Source organism: Nomascus leucogenys, chromosome 18, assembly GCF_006542625.1.
Source record: "Nomascus leucogenys isolate Asia chromosome 18, Asia_NLE_v1, whole genome shotgun sequence".
NCBI lineage: Eukaryota > Metazoa > Chordata > Mammalia > Primates > Hylobatidae > Nomascus > Nomascus leucogenys.
Genome location: NC_044398.1, coordinates 81,454,430 through 81,469,925, shown reverse-complemented (window position 1 = coordinate 81,469,925; position 15,496 = coordinate 81,454,430). Strand labels below are relative to the sequence as shown.

At 37.3% G+C, this 15,496-nt stretch overlaps 1 protein-coding gene and 1 long non-coding RNA gene across 2 annotated transcripts in view; one reads left to right on the top strand and one right to left on the bottom strand.

Moving 5' to 3' along the window:
* The first annotated feature begins 1,837 nt into the window (after positions 1-1,837).
* On the top strand, positions 1,838-15,269 carry LOC115831134. The gene is made up of 3 exons (XR_004026659.1): positions 1,838-2,181; positions 6,141-6,304; positions 14,976-15,269. It is a non-coding gene; the product is annotated as an uncharacterized LOC115831134 (long non-coding RNA).
* The window catches only part of FCHO2 (FCH and mu domain containing endocytic adaptor 2), a 128,904-nt gene continuing 116,384 nt past the window's right edge, over positions 2,977-15,496 (bottom strand). The window contains exons 22-26 of the mRNA XM_030797619.1: positions 14,779-14,911; positions 11,081-11,280; positions 10,232-10,296; positions 5,749-5,913; positions 2,977-5,434 (exon numbers count right to left, since the gene is read on the bottom strand). Of these exons, the coding sequence (XP_030653479.1) occupies positions 5,412-5,434; positions 5,749-5,913; positions 10,232-10,296; positions 11,081-11,280; positions 14,779-14,911 (586 nt within the window). The 3' untranslated portion in view covers positions 2,977-5,411. The remainder of the gene's footprint in view (positions 5,435-5,748; positions 5,914-10,231; positions 10,297-11,080; positions 11,281-14,778; positions 14,912-15,496) is intronic.

The following is a 15,496-nucleotide window of genomic DNA, read 5'->3' as shown; positions in this document are numbered from 1 at the left end:
GCTCTAGATGTATGCTTTTTTTTTTTTTTTTTTTTTAGATGGAGTCTCACTCTGTCACCCAGGCTGGAGTGCAGTGGTGCGATCTCGGCTCACTGCAGCCTCCATCTCGTGGGTTCAAGTGATTCTCCTGCCTCAGCCTCCCAAGTAACTGGGATTACAGGCATGCGCCACCATGCCCGGCTAATTTTTGTATTTTGGGTAGAGACGGGGTTTCACCATGTCGGCCAGGCTGGTTTTGAACTCGTGACCTCAATTGACCTGCCCGCCTTGGCCTCCCAAAGTGCTGGGATTACAGGTGTGAGCCACTGCACCTGGCCTGATGTATGCACTTTTAAAAACAAAAAATGGCATATTACCTTTTACCATTTAATAATATTGTGGCAATATCTCAGTATCAGTGACTGTGGATCTTCACAATTATTTTTAAAAGCCACATAGTATATCACTATATGGGAGTTATCAACTCAGCCAACCCTCTCAATTTTGTCATACTATAAACAATATTGCAATAAACATCTTTGCATACATAATTTTGCACATACAGATTTAAAAAAATTTTTAAAGGCTTTAGATTCAAATCGTTGTCAGAAAGGTTATACCAGTTTACTGTTCCTAAAGATAAAAAGTTGAATACTTATTTTTAAGTTCATCCTGCTCATTGCTGAGTTCACACTATTGTAAAAAATGAGTTAAAAAGTTGATTGGGATAGGTGCAAAGACTTGCTTGGCAATATGCTATAAGGAAACGTGCCTGTACCAGCAGAAATTCTGTGTCTGATTGCTGGCCAGCTCACTTGGAGCCATTCCTAGGCCCTTCTCCTTTACCCACCTTCATTATGAAGGCTACTTGTTTTCTCTGCCTGTCTTACATAATTCTGGCCAACAGAACGTAAACAGAAATGAGCTGGGAGCTTCTGGAAAAACTTTTACTCTTCATACAAAAAAGAGACAGACATACTGGAACTGTCCCTCCTAGCTGTGGATGTAAACATACAGTCTGGAGCTATGGCTGCCATACTCCAACCGTAAAGAAAGGCCGAATGACTTGTTCTGACCAATGCCAACAAGAGGTAACTTGAGCTGTGATATGAAAAAAAAAATGTTTAAACCAGGGGACCCCAACCCCAGCCCATAGACTGGTAGTGATCTGTGGCCTGTTAGGAACCAGGTTGCACAGCAGGAGGTGAGCAGCAGGTGAGCAAGCATTACTGCCTGAGCTCTGCCTCCTGTCAGATCGGCGGCAGCATTAGATTCTCACAGGAACGTGAGTCCTATGGTGAATTGCGCATGTGAGGGATCTAAGTTGTATGCTCCTTATGAGAATGTAACTAATGACTGATTATCTGAGTGGAACAGTTTCATCCTGAAACTATCTCCCCACACCACCTCATCCATGGAAAAACTGTCTTCCACAAAACTGGTCCCTGGTGCCAAAAAGGTTGGTACTGCTGGTTTAAACCATTCTTAGTTCTATTTCTGTTACTTGAGGCTAAAAACATTACTGACAGATAAAACACTCATGCTAAAAAGATAAGCAGTGGTTTCTGAGTTATCACAAATGTTCATTGAGAAACGATCATTAGGAGGAGTATGGAAATAATTATATATATTTAAAAATATGGATAAGATAGCTACATACAGTAAGAAATCGTGGAAAAAACCTTTAATACTGAGAGCCACTGAAACCATTAAATGCACATTAGGAAAAAGGAACAAAGAAAATAACAAAATGGAGAAGGGGTGGGATACATGGCAGAGGTTTACTCTGTGTTTATCAAAACCCCGTTTTCTTCCTGGGCACACAACCAAACTACATTTCCCATCTTTCTTTGCAGTTGGTTGGAGCCACAAGATCAAATCCTGGCTCATGGAATATGGTCAGAAGTGATGATGCCAATTCTGGGCCTGGCCCATAAAACCTCCCATCTAATCTTTGCTCTTTCTTCATCTGCTGGCCAAATGAAGATTTTAAGCAGAATCACAGAATGGGAAGAGCCTGGGTCCCTGAATTACTATATGGAGCAGAACTCCTCCGCAAACCTACTTCTGACTGTGATAAGAGCAATGTAGTAAGTATTGTGCTTAGCTATTGCAGCAGCTAGCATCATTTAGTCTAACAGAGGTGGAAACGGGATGAAGAGGAAAAAGGAAGAAAACAATGATGGGCATATAGTACGAATGGTGAGTGCTATCTGATTTTTTTCACAGGTTCCTCTGGCCTACCTAGATAAATTAAGCTGTTCCTTTTCTAACAGATTGGCAACATTTTTTCTTTTTTTCAGACAGGGTCTCACTTGGTCACCCAGGCTGGAGTGCTGTGGCACAATCTTGGCTCACTGCAACCTCCACCTCCTGTGTTCAAGCAATTCTCCTACCTCAGCCTCCCGAGTAGCTGGGACTATAGGCATACACCACCATGCCCAGCTAATTTTTGTATTTTTTGGTAGAGTCAGGATTTCACCATGTTGGCCAGGCTGATCTCAAACTCCTGACCTCATGTGGTCTGCCCGCCTCAACCTTCCAAAGTGCTGGGATTACAGTAATGCGCCACTGCACCCAGCCCAAAATTTTCAATAGTTAGGATAAATTCTTTCTTTTCTAATTTCCTTCTTTTGCTCCTTCCTGAATCTACTGTTTTGGGAGGCTTGATTGTCTTAACTAATTCTTTGGAACGTTATGATTTTTGAACTGTCTGAGACCGTGTTCCTGAGCAACTGGTTAGGAAGAAAGTCTGCTAAAATTTAACATCAATTTAAATATATCTTAAAATATATTAAAAATAATCCCTTGTTAAACAATTTTGACACTTTGGGATATACTCCAAATGAAGCTTTCTATATAACCAGTAAATAACAGTTCGATCTGTATGCCTGTTCAAACAGTAGTACAAAGTTAAAAACCAATTACTTGGCCAGCTTGCCTTGTCCTAATATTACGATATAGCTATTACTATCAAGTACAAAGACACATAAACCATTTGATAAATCATATATTACATGTTTATTAAGAGCACAACTTTTATGTAAAATTTACATTTAATGAAAAAAATCAAAAATATTTACAAAATCTTGGAAGACAGATGTGCATTGTTCTAATTACAATCCAAAGTAGTAAATAACAATCCTTAAAAACTCACATTTGTTAGAGTTGTGTTTACAAATTCTTGGTTAAAGAGGCAGCTACAAAGTTTATCACTATATGTAAGCAAGAACCAGCTTGCTAGGTACATTTCCCATTGAAAATCTACTGGTCTCTTTTACACCACTAGTGGATTTTTAAATGGAAAAAAAAATCAATATAAACTCATATGGCTTCAAAATTGTAACCTGTACCCAATACTTGGTATGAAGACTGTGGTAATTAAGAAAGTGCAGAAGTTTAACCATTTCACTAATTTGTACATTTTTAGGTAATACTTCATTAAAAACAAACACGGTAAGAACAGTGTCTGAATTCCAATAATAAAATATTGGCTGCCCTAAAAGCAGTTTGATTGCAAAGCAGATTACAGTTAGAATTCCAGTAAGGGACTGTAATTGGCATTTAAAAGAGCACAATATAAGAGTTAGAAATTCTAATTTTGCTCACTATTTAGTAAAGATTAGCATTTTAACAAATTATCTTATGTGCTGCTTTAGTCAAATCTAAATTCAGACTTGGGCTAACGTTGAGTATATTAAAAAAGCACATACTGTGTTATATATCGCTAAAGAGTAGATTTTCTGCTGTATTTAGTATAGCAAGGTGTTACATAAATGTCTAGTAATAAAGGTTTTATTTTCTGTGAAGCTTAACGGAACAATTAGTGGTTTTATATAAATTATCATATATAACAATTTATCACTTCTACTAGGCAAATAAAGGACACTCATATTTATTATTATAAATGAAATTCCCATTTGTAAATTATGAAACCTTATCCGAAATATTTTATTTCTTCAATTAATCAAGATTTGCTATTAAAGTTAGGTTTCTTACTATTTAGTACTGGTAGTTTATTTTTAGAAATGTTTAACCAAATATATCACTTCAAATAATTTCCCTATTTTTACAAAGTAGAAATTGAATAATTAAAATGTACAGATTGGTAATTTTTCCAATCGTTGAAATAAAAACAAATGGCAGTGCTTCTCCTTCTGTTTCCAAAATTAATCTCTTAAAAAATGCATTCCTTACAAAATACCATAAAACTCATGTTCACAACACAATCAGTAAATAAATGCATAAATTTCCAATGATAAAGTGTCACGGAAAATGCTAAATTGACAGTGAAAATACCAGTTACCAATTTAGCACTATAGTTTTTTTAGAATTTGTTTTAAAATTCACACACTTTTGATGAGGTTAATGTCAAGTATCTGAAGGTAATCTTTCTTCCTGTAAACACATGCCATTGGGTTTATTTCTCTTTCTAATGGCTACAGTGTATCACCAAAGAAGTGAGCCAGGATTTTTAAGTTAGGCTTTATGACTCTGAATTCCCTTCCCAGTTGCAGGCCAAAAATATTTACAAAAATTGCAAATATCTTATAAAAATGCTTGATCACTGTAAGATTCTGAACAGAAGATTCAGACTGAGAAAAAAAGTGAGGCACATTAATGAACACAAACTGTATAGGCACATCTCTGGTTTTTGTTATTGTTTTAAAAGGCACACATTATGCAATTCCATATAAAAATAAATTAAATCTACAGCATTAATTCATCAAAAAAATCACAACTTCTATAAAGTTAACTAACTGCAGAAGTAAATGTCTCTGCTGTCATTTGCAAGCTTATTTTAAAACACATTGCACTTGAGAATTTTTTTAAAAAATCATATAAAACATCACTTATACTTTATTAATATGTTTATGAGAATCAAATTATAGATTTTTTTGCATACAACTTGGACTCTGGTCTGACTACCTTATGGCACATAACTCAATTTGATTGAGTGTTCTGAGTTAACATTACCCAAAACTTAGAATGCATGTTCTATTTGTATCCACTGAATATCAAACTTATGAAATTTCAAAGTTATCTCTGACTCTAAAAATGTATGGAAAGCTAAATTACTTTGTGCTTGCTCTCCTGAAACTTAGGCCTGATATTACACTATAACCCCTTTTTTCAACATAGACACTGGAAATAATTTAAAAATTAAGCCTACAAAAACTTCATTTTTACTGAGAATCTGAATAAATGTGCTTCCTGAATATTGCAGTTGATCACTTACAACATAGAGAATCATTTCAGTACTATTTATTTCAATGACTCACTTTAAAAGTGCGATTTAGTGTTTGTAGTCAGCTCTCAAATATGTCTAAGTTTGAAAGACATCATACAAGTTAAAATAGTGTTTGGAAAGAACAGATAATGCAGAATGGCAGGTTTGTACTCCCTGAAGCCAAATCACTTTCCCAGGTCCATCAACAATCCGCCAGGTATCGTCCTGAAAAACACCAAGCAGACCTTTGCAATTACAATGTCAAATGCACTCTAAGGACATTTTCCACTGTGGTTACCAATACAAAACTCTAGTTCCCATCTGCTATTTACAATACATTAGAATCAGGTAACAGGTGTTCAGCTATACTGACCGTAAGAACTCTCTCCCAGGTGTGTCTCTAGCTGGCACCTTGTACCAAGGGTTGAAGAAAAAATTTCCATGTCTTTAGATTATAAATTGCTTGACAATTTTTCAGTAACTGTTAGAATACAAATGTTTCCCATGTACATTAAAAAGTTTGAAATCTCCTAACTTACCAGTAGCAAACCGCTTCTTTATTAAGGAAAGCCTATAGCCAGTGCCCACAAGTTCGAAATCTACTCCTGAAAGGGTACTTCCCTCGCTGAGGAATTGCACTGCAAGTGTTGTGGGTTTACTAGGTCCTTCCAAAAGATCAAATTTTGCTCGGAGGGACCCAGAACCTACAAAGAAAAGAATAAAGCACTTACACAGGGTAAAATACATTTCACACAAAATAGAATCAAATGAGCAAGTAAGCTAAACTACATCAGTCCTGTGCTACATTCATTAGATGTGCACAGTAAAAAAACCATTATCCTGTTTCCAAATCTCATATTTTTTAGTGAATATGAATTTTCATTAAGTAAATAACCCATGCTTTTCTTTGACTCAATACTAATCTTCACAGATGTTAACTACTGGACTCCTATGCTATATGCATGTTGAGGCGAGTCAAAAGAGAAGAAGGAAGTAACTGAGGACAGCCCGGAGAAAAACCCTAGGAGGGATATGGGTGGCATAAAGTTAAAAAAGAAATGACTACTGAGTAGTAGAAGAAGTAAAGATGGAAAGGTAACTATGGTTGGGAAGAGTTGTATAACATTGCTATTTTCTATTCACTTTTCTTTTTAAGGTTTTACTGGTCTAACATAATGCCAAGTAGATATTTCTGAGTTGTTTTGTTTCTGGTATCATCACCATTTATTCAGTATACCTTGGTCTAACGGAATGGCAGGAACAGTAAACCAATAATTATAATGAATATTATAAATGCTGTAAAGGAGCACTAAGGAGCTACAGGCACAAAAGCACCTATCTCAGCTGAAAATTATGAATGGTGGTAAGGATGATGGTGTGTATTTTAGGCAGAAGTTACCAAAGATACAGAGACAGAGAGAGCATGATGCATTTAAGGAAACAGCATCTATATCAGATTAGCAAGAGAACAGGATACATGTAGAGGGGAGTGGCAGATGAGACTGGAGTGGTAGCATGGGCCAGGCCATGGTAAGAAATTCATGATGTAACCATGGGAAGTCACCAAAGATAAGGAAGACAAGAACATTTAAGATTAGTGTCTCAAAAGGGAAGAGAAGCACAAGATGCAAGGTTGGGAGACCAACTGCAAGTCAAAACAGTTTAGGACTCTAGATGATAGGAAAAGGGGATCTGAACTAGGGCTAATAAAAAGGAAAGATATTAAAGTTATTTGAAAGATATTTAGGAGTTGGAATCAAGAAATGAGAAAGGAGGAGTCTAGGAGGGTTCTCAGGTTTCTGGGTAAAGCAAATGGACAGAAACGCTAGGTATTAGCAGTAAGATCCTGTGATCCCCCGCACAGAAGTTTAATACTACACAGAGAAATGGAGAATAAGATGTCACAACATTGATCCAACTTGTATTATTATGCGTGGAGGTGTAGATCAGTAGTGGAGATGAACTGCTGCCTTATTCTTAATTACTGCCCAGGCCCTCAAACTTTTACAATTCTTGATAACCAATTTGGTTGTGCAAAAGTTCTACCATAGACCAAGAGCAACAACCTTGACAATCACCTTAGAAATATTTCTTGTCCCTCTTCTGAGTACACAGTCAGCAACAGAAAACAGATTTCTATTTTATAGAATTTTTTGGGTTTTTTTTGAGACAGAGTCTGTCACTCTGTTGCCCAGGCTGGAGTGCAGAGGCACGATCTTGGCTTACTGCAACCTCCGCCTCCTGGGTTCAAGCGATTCTCCTGCTCAGCCTCCCTAGTATCTGGGATTACAGGCGCATACCACCACGCCTGGCTAATTTTGTATTTTTAGTAGAGACAGAGTTTCACCATATTGGCCAGGCTGGTCTTGAATTCCTGACCTCATGATCCACCCGCCTCAGCCTCCCAAAGTGCTGGGATTTCAGGCGTGAGCCACCGCGCCCAGCCTATTTTACAGCATTCTTATTTATTTATTTATTTATTTATTTATTTTTTGAGACAGAGTCTCCCTCTAAGGCCCAAGCTGGAATACAGCGGTGCAATCTTGGCTCACTGAAACCTCTGCCTCCCAGGTTCAAGCTAGTCTCGTGCCTCAGCCTCCTGAGTAACTGGGACTACAGGCACATGTCACCACACTTGGTTAATTTTTGTATTTTTAGTAGAGACAGGGTTTTGCCACGTTGTCTAGGCTGGTCTGGTCTCCAACTCCTGGCCTCAAGTGATCCACCTGCCTCAGCCTCCCAAAGTGCTGGGATTACAGGCATGAGCCACTGCACCCAGCCTGTGTCTTATTTTTGAGAGAACAAATTTCTTTCTTGGTAATTATTTACAATAGTATAGTTTCATTACATTGGGGAAAAAGATCCTTTTGTCCTTCTAAACTGGTTATAAGCCCTTAATGCAAATAGGATTGCTGGTTTACTTCAATTTAAACTAGGAATTTTAGCTTGGCTCACAAAAAGCTATATATTAATAGCTAGGGTTAAAGTCAATGCAGTTGGCCAGCTGAAAATGGGCAACCTATAAGTACCAAACAGCAAAAAAGGAACTGCAGATTTGCTTGGTTATTTCACCCAGTGTATGGCTCTCCAGTAAAAGGCTTATTCTGCATGGCAGGTGTAAATGAATAAACAACACAGATATGTTTATGGTCCTTTCTACAGAAATATCTATGAGAAAGGCTACTGATATGTTTTATATTATGCTCAAAATAGTCAAAAAGAAAAAGCTCAGCAACATTTGAAAAGCCAAAAAACCCTATCCAATACAGTTATTGGAGACTAGGCTGGGCATGGTGGCTCATGCCTGTAATCCCAGCACTTTGGGAGGCCGAGGCTGGCAGATCACCTGAGATCAGGAGTTCAAGACCAGCCTGGCCAACATGGCGAAACTCTGTCTCTACTAAAAATACAAAAATTAGCTGGATGTGGTGGTAGGCGCCTCTAATCCCAGCTACTTGGGAGGCTGAGGCAGGAGAATCACTTGAACCTGGGAGGCAGAGGTTGCAGTGAGCCAAGATAATGCCGCTGCACTCCAGACTGGGCAACAGAGTAAGGCTCCATCTCAAAAAAAAAAAAAAAAAAACAAAACCCTAAAACAAGCAGAAAAGTTATTGTAGACTAAAATTACACATTCAAAAGAAGGCAGAAGAATTCTCTTTTGATTAAGAGAAAATAAGACTATCTAATGTTAAAGACTTGGCTGTCCCAAGAATTACATCCTTATTATAAGTTGAGTTACAGAAGTGATCAGCTAGGAGAGCCTTTTCCTCGGCATTATGAACACAAACAGATGTACCTAGTGAGAGAAGCATAACTTGCTGCTCCTTAAAATAATCGTCAGAAAATTGAAGGCTGTTGATAGTTAGCTTTAACAGGGGGAAATGGACAGGAAAAAGGTTCTTTTAGAGAACTGGAGAAGGCAAGGGGGTCTTTTTTTTTTTTTTTTGAGACAGAGTCTTACTCTATCACCCAGGCTGGAGAGCAGAGGCACCATCTCGGCTCACTGCAACCTCCGCCTCCTTGGGTTCAAGTGATTCTCATGCTTAAGTTCCCTGAATAGCTGGAATTACAGGCATGCACCACCACGCCCAGCTAATTTTTGTATTTTTAAAAGAGATGGGGTTTCACCATGTTGGCCAGGCTGGTCTTGAACTCCTGACTTCAAGTGATCCACCCGCCTTGGCCTCCCAAAGTGCTGGGTTTACAAGCGTGAACCACTGTGCCGGGACGGCAAGGGGCTTTTTAAAGCCCGGAAGCTTCTACGTGATTTCTGGGAGGTCAGGAGAATCCCATTAACAGAATGAACTAAACTGTGTTAAATCAGTTTCAATTAGTTATCAGGTTACCTACATGGAACAGATAGTTCTATTTCTTTAAATTTACTAGGTATTGTTTCTTAATGTTAGCATGTAAATATAAGAAGTATTTACATAATATTTATAAAGTTATGGCAAAATAAATTCTTTTTCTTATAGAGAACACATACTCAATCTAGACGAACAAATGTGTTCTGAATCTCAGCTGGTCCATTCTTACTAAAGGTATTAACTTCCACCTAGTGGTCAGTTCTAGAACTGAGGGCATGAAATTCCAGGAGGAAACTTTACTTAAGCATGCCCTTAAAAAAGGTATTGCAGTGCTTTCAGGAACGGTGCACCCACAGCCGGGCGCGGTGGCTCACGCCTATAAGCCCAGCACTTTGGGAGGCCGAGGTGGGCGGATCATGAGGTCAGGAGATTGACACCATCCTGGGTAACATACTGAAACCCTGTCTCTACTAAAAAAAAAAAAAAAAAAAAATACAAAAATTAGCTGGGTGTGGTGGCATGTGCCTGTAATCTCAGCTACTCGGGAGGCTGAGGCAAGAGAATGGCTTGAACCCAGGAGGCGGAGGTTGCAGTGAGCTGAGATTGTGTTACTGCACTCCAGCCTGGCAACAAAGCTAGACTCTGTCTCAAAAAAAAAAAAAAATCAATTTTCAGTGACATCATTTTATAAACAAAAAAGGATGCACACACTTACCTCCATTTTCTGATTTTTCTGAAATACTAGACAATTTCCAAAAGGCTTTCATTTGCTCTGCATTCCTGCAATAAGAACAGATATCTTCAGGTTTTGTGTCTAGTATAGTACCTGAGACATGAATGGGACCTAAATAAATAACTGTATTTTAAATATTTTCACTACAACAAATATAGTGCTAAGTTTAAGTAGTATTAACTGGTGAAAATGTGCTTATGATATAGTATAAATATAATGCTTTATCTTTTTCAATTAATGGAAGTTTACCAAATTATGTAATTCTTCTCATTCCTATTGGTCAGAGAAAGTAAAATGGAATGTGTATACGGATCAGTACCTTCATTAGTCAAGGAAGACACATGTTCTTAAATGATGAAGCAACTATAAAGAGTGGTTAGAGTCTATACTAATACTAACAGAGGGGACAGGAGAAGTTGCTAAGAGATGGGAGTTACTAATACTATTAAACACTAATTAGATAGGTGTTCCTGTTCCTATAGATTTGCCAGATGCTATATTTAATCCATAAAATATTTGTATTTTTTAAATGAAAAAAAAAAAAAAAAAAAAGAAGTTTAGAGAGGTCAAGCACTCTGCCTAATGGTAAAGTTAGTATGGAATCATTGAAGTCTGGGTGGTACTTACAGCAAAACTAGTTTTGTTTATTTTTGATTAAGGTTACTATGGTTTGACTAGTAAAATGAACTGCATCTTTTACAGCGTGGTTTCTATGGAAAAAGGCACTAACATTTTTTAACCTTCTAAGAAAACTTAACACAACTTGGGTTCCAGAAGTTGGGGATTCCAACAAAAATTTAGTGGGAATTCAGAAACATATGTTTAATTTACCATATTGCAGGGGGAAGGGACTGCATGTTCGTTACTCCTCCATCCACTGGTACCACCACCTGTATGTTGGAAAGCACACTAGGTGCCACCATAGCTTCTGGATTGTATTTATAATCCACTCTAAGATCTGTGGTGCTAGCACTACATTTCCAGTATGTTGCAAGATTCAGAGGAGTGGACTGAATACCATTTGATGATACCTTTAAAGAGAAAAGAACAAACAATTGTTTTTGGCCTGAAAAGTTAAGAAGTCATGTTAATGACATGGACACTTGAACATGTAAGTCCACAAAATCAAAAATATCTAATGAGGGGACTATCTGTTGGCAGAGTGAAGCAGACCTATCTCAAAGGAGTAAGGATCATTCTCAATGTGGGGACCTACTACTACCTACATCAAAATTGCTGTGGTGCTTGTTTATAACACACATTCCCTTAGCTCCAACTGCAGAAAATCCGATTCAACAGCTTAGGGACAGGGCCCAGAAATCAGCATTTTATGAAGGAATTCTTATTTATGCACGTAAAGTTTGCAAATCTTCCAACATTCAACACAGAATTCAAAGATTCTTCATACATTATAAGAATTCAGATTTAGAACACTGAGAAAAAAGGTCACCACATAGTACCATAAGCCTGGAATTAGAATACTTCCAACTTCAAATGTTTAATCACATGACTCACAGTAAATGGTGTAATTCCTTCAAATTCTTAAGCTCCTTGTCCAATGGCTCCTTTTTAAGGAGACCTACTCTGACTGCTCTGTTTAAATTTACACTGAAAACTGTATTTTCAATCTTCCTTACCTTAGTCTATACTTTTTCTTTTTTCCATACCACTCATTTTCTAACACAGAATATTATGATTATTATTTTGAGACAGGGTCTCACTCTGTTGCCCAGGCTGGAGTGCAGTGGCATGCTCATGGCTCACTGCAGCCTCAACCTCCTGGGCTCAAGCAATCCTCCCACCTCAGCCTCTGTACTAGCTAGGACTACAGGCTTGTGCCATCACACCCAGATAATTTTACATTTTTTGTAGAGATGGGGTTTCTTTTTATTGCCCAGACTGCTCTTGAACTCCTGGGCTCAAGCAATCTTCTCGCCTCAGCCTCTCAAAGTACTGGGATTACAGGCGAGAGCAACAAAGTCCAGCCCATAGAATATTACTGATCTTTACTGTCTCCCTGTCCTACTCCCAGCAATTACATGCACTGAACAATACACATCTGTTGAATAAATGAACATCTGTAAGAAACTTTAAGTCAATTTAAGTGGCAGCACTTTTTTATTCTTTAAGTATTTATTTTCTAGAAACATAAGCCATTTTAATAAAATTATCCTATTAAAAACTGAAAAAATAGAGAAATATAAAGTAGGAAATTTATCCCTTGGAATCCTGGCATATATCCTTCCAGACTCTTCAGGCATATGCAAACATAGATCCATGTCATTCTTTTTAATGGCTACAGTAATTAATTTCCTCCTCTGCTGATGTGTATGTACTTAGGTGGTTTCTAAACAATGCTACAGCAAATATCCTTTGTGCCTTATCTTCATCCAATTGTGTATTTCTGATGATTTCTGGAAGTGGAATTGTTGAATTAAAGGTTACATCTTTCAACAATCTAACAGAATTGCCTTCTAAGAGGTTTTACTTGCATCCTATTAACAAGTGATCATAACTTTCTTAATACTGGATAAAGCGAACTTTCATTTTTGTAGATCTGATGGGCTAAACTGATACCTCACTGTTATCTTAGTATTTACTGCTCTCATTACTACTGACATGGAGCATCTTTCCACAGGTTGTCTATTGAGTTATTCACATGTTGCTTACAAATTTACAAGGGCTCTTTGGGGTAAGCCCTTTGGTCCATCTTATGTGTCGTAAATACTTTTCTCACAGATTAAATACTGATTGTGTTTAAAGGTTTAACAAAATATTTTATACACACACATTTATTTATTTATCAAATATCTCATTCTCTTCTTACATGGCTTCTGGGTTTCATATCATACTTAGGTCTTCTGCACTTCAAGATTAAAATATGTAATAAATATGTATTACATATATACACACACAGAGAGATACATATACAGTTGTTCCTCAGCATACTTGGGGGGGTTGGTTCCAGGACCCCTGTGTATATACTAATCTGTGCATACTCAAGACCCATAATTGGCCCTGTGGAACCCACATATAGAAAAAGTTGGCCCTCTGTTTGTACATGAGTTTTGCATCCCAGAATCATTGCATTTTCGATTGGTGTTTGGTTAAAAAGAATCCTCGTATAAGTGGACCTGCACAGTTTAGATCCTTGTTGTTTAAGGGTCAACTGTATCTTCACCCATTACTTTATTTTAGTACCTTTATGGTATCTTTTATTATTAGTATTAAACCTTTGATACACATGGATTTTACTTTGGCTAAAAGTCTAACAGGGATTCAGCTTAATTTTTTTCTCAAGTGTCTAGCTTGCTATCCTCAACATCACTTTTTGAAAAATTCATCACGTCCACATTGCCTTGAAATGCTACTATGTCATATAAACAATTTTCCATTTATTCTTAGAGCTATTTCTGGATACTCTAATCTCTTCCTTCATCTGGCCATCTACTGCTGCGTTAGTTCCAAACTATTTTAAATACTGTCACCTTATACTAAGCTTTCCCATTAAAGCTAAAACATTACTCCACTTTACTGCTCAAAACATTTCTTGCCAGGAGCGGTGGTTTGTGCCTTTAGTCCCAGTCACTTAGGAGGCTAAGGCTGGAAGACTGCTTGAGCGCAGGAGTTTGAGGCTGCAGTGAGATGTGATCACGCTACTCTACATCCTGAGCAAGAGAATGGGACTCCATCTCTTTAAAATAAAAAATTCTTGACTTATTCTTGTAAGCTTTATTCTTCTAGAGAACCTTGAAAATGACTGTCAAGCCTCCAAACACAAAGACATAACTCCACTGGGTTTCTGATCAGGATTATATTAGATGTATAAGTTAACTGAGAAACAGCTAAACTTTTACAGCATGAATATTTCCATATATATTCAAGTCACTAGAGATTCTGTTGTGTTTCTTCCTAATTGTTCTATTGTGAATATTTTTCTCCACTAGGTTTTCTAATTGGTTTTAAAAGTTATTAATTTTGGTATTAATTTCTAAACTGACCACCTGTATTAAATGCCCTTATGTCAAATAGTTCTTCAATTGGTTCTCTTGAGAGGAATATATCACCTGTAAGCAATAATAATTTTGATTCCTCTTTCCCAGTATTTATTAATGCTTATTTTGTTCTCTTACCTGACTGTACTGGCTAACACATCCAGAAAACTCTTATATACTAACAGGATCTACGAATGGGCATTAGGATACGCTAACGGGCATCTCTGCCATTCCTAACGTTAACTGATTACTTTGGGAGTTTCATTGTTAAGACTGATACTGCTAGTCTTTTCAGGTTAAGGACAAATTTATGCATTTATATTTACTCAGTATTTTAATCACGAACGAATGGTGAATTTTACCAAACTGGTCAAAATCTCCACTGGCTTATAAACAGATTTTCTAATTTCAAAACATCCTTGAATTTCTGGGAAAAAACTCACTTGGCTATGACATACTTATTCATTTAATTATATGCTAGATTCCATTTTTTAATATTTTAATATAGAATTTTTGCAATGATGTGACACTCACCTGATACTTTAATACATCTACATTATAATAAGAAGCAGCTGGATTTTGCTCTGACAGCTTCTTGAGGTAGACAGTAACAGCTTGCATGTTCATCCAAAAATCTTTTGTGTTGGAATCACATTGTGATGGATCACTACATGTATAAAAAATATATCTGTTATTTTATTGACTTACCTTTATTTTTTGCCTCTGTGTAGTAATTTGGTCACCCAGGAAAAACTAGTAGAAATAAACCAAGAGGTGGGATAAAGGAAAATTAGATCAGGGATGAAGAATGGAACACAGCAGAAGCTTGCTTGAAAGATGAGAAGATGGAGAGAGAGAAAAGAATCTTAAAATAACTATTAGCACCACTGAAAATAAAATAAAAAGATAGCAGAAGGGTGTTTAGTAAGAATAATTTTGGTATGGTTTTCAAATTGAATATTATTATTTCAAAGAAGAAGGGGGAAAACATTTTTTTTGAGACAGGGTCTAGCTCTGTCACCAAGGCTGGAGTGCAGTGACACGATCTTGGCTCACTGCAACCTCTGCCTCCCAGGCTCAAGTGATTCTCCCACCTCAGCCTCCTGAGTAGCTGGGACTACAGGAATGCACCATCATGCCCAGCTAATTTTTGTTCTTGGTTTTTTTTTTTTTTTTTTTTGGTAGAGATGGGGTTTTGCCACATTGCCCAGGCTGGTTTCGAACTCCTGGGCTCAAGCAATCCACCTGCCTC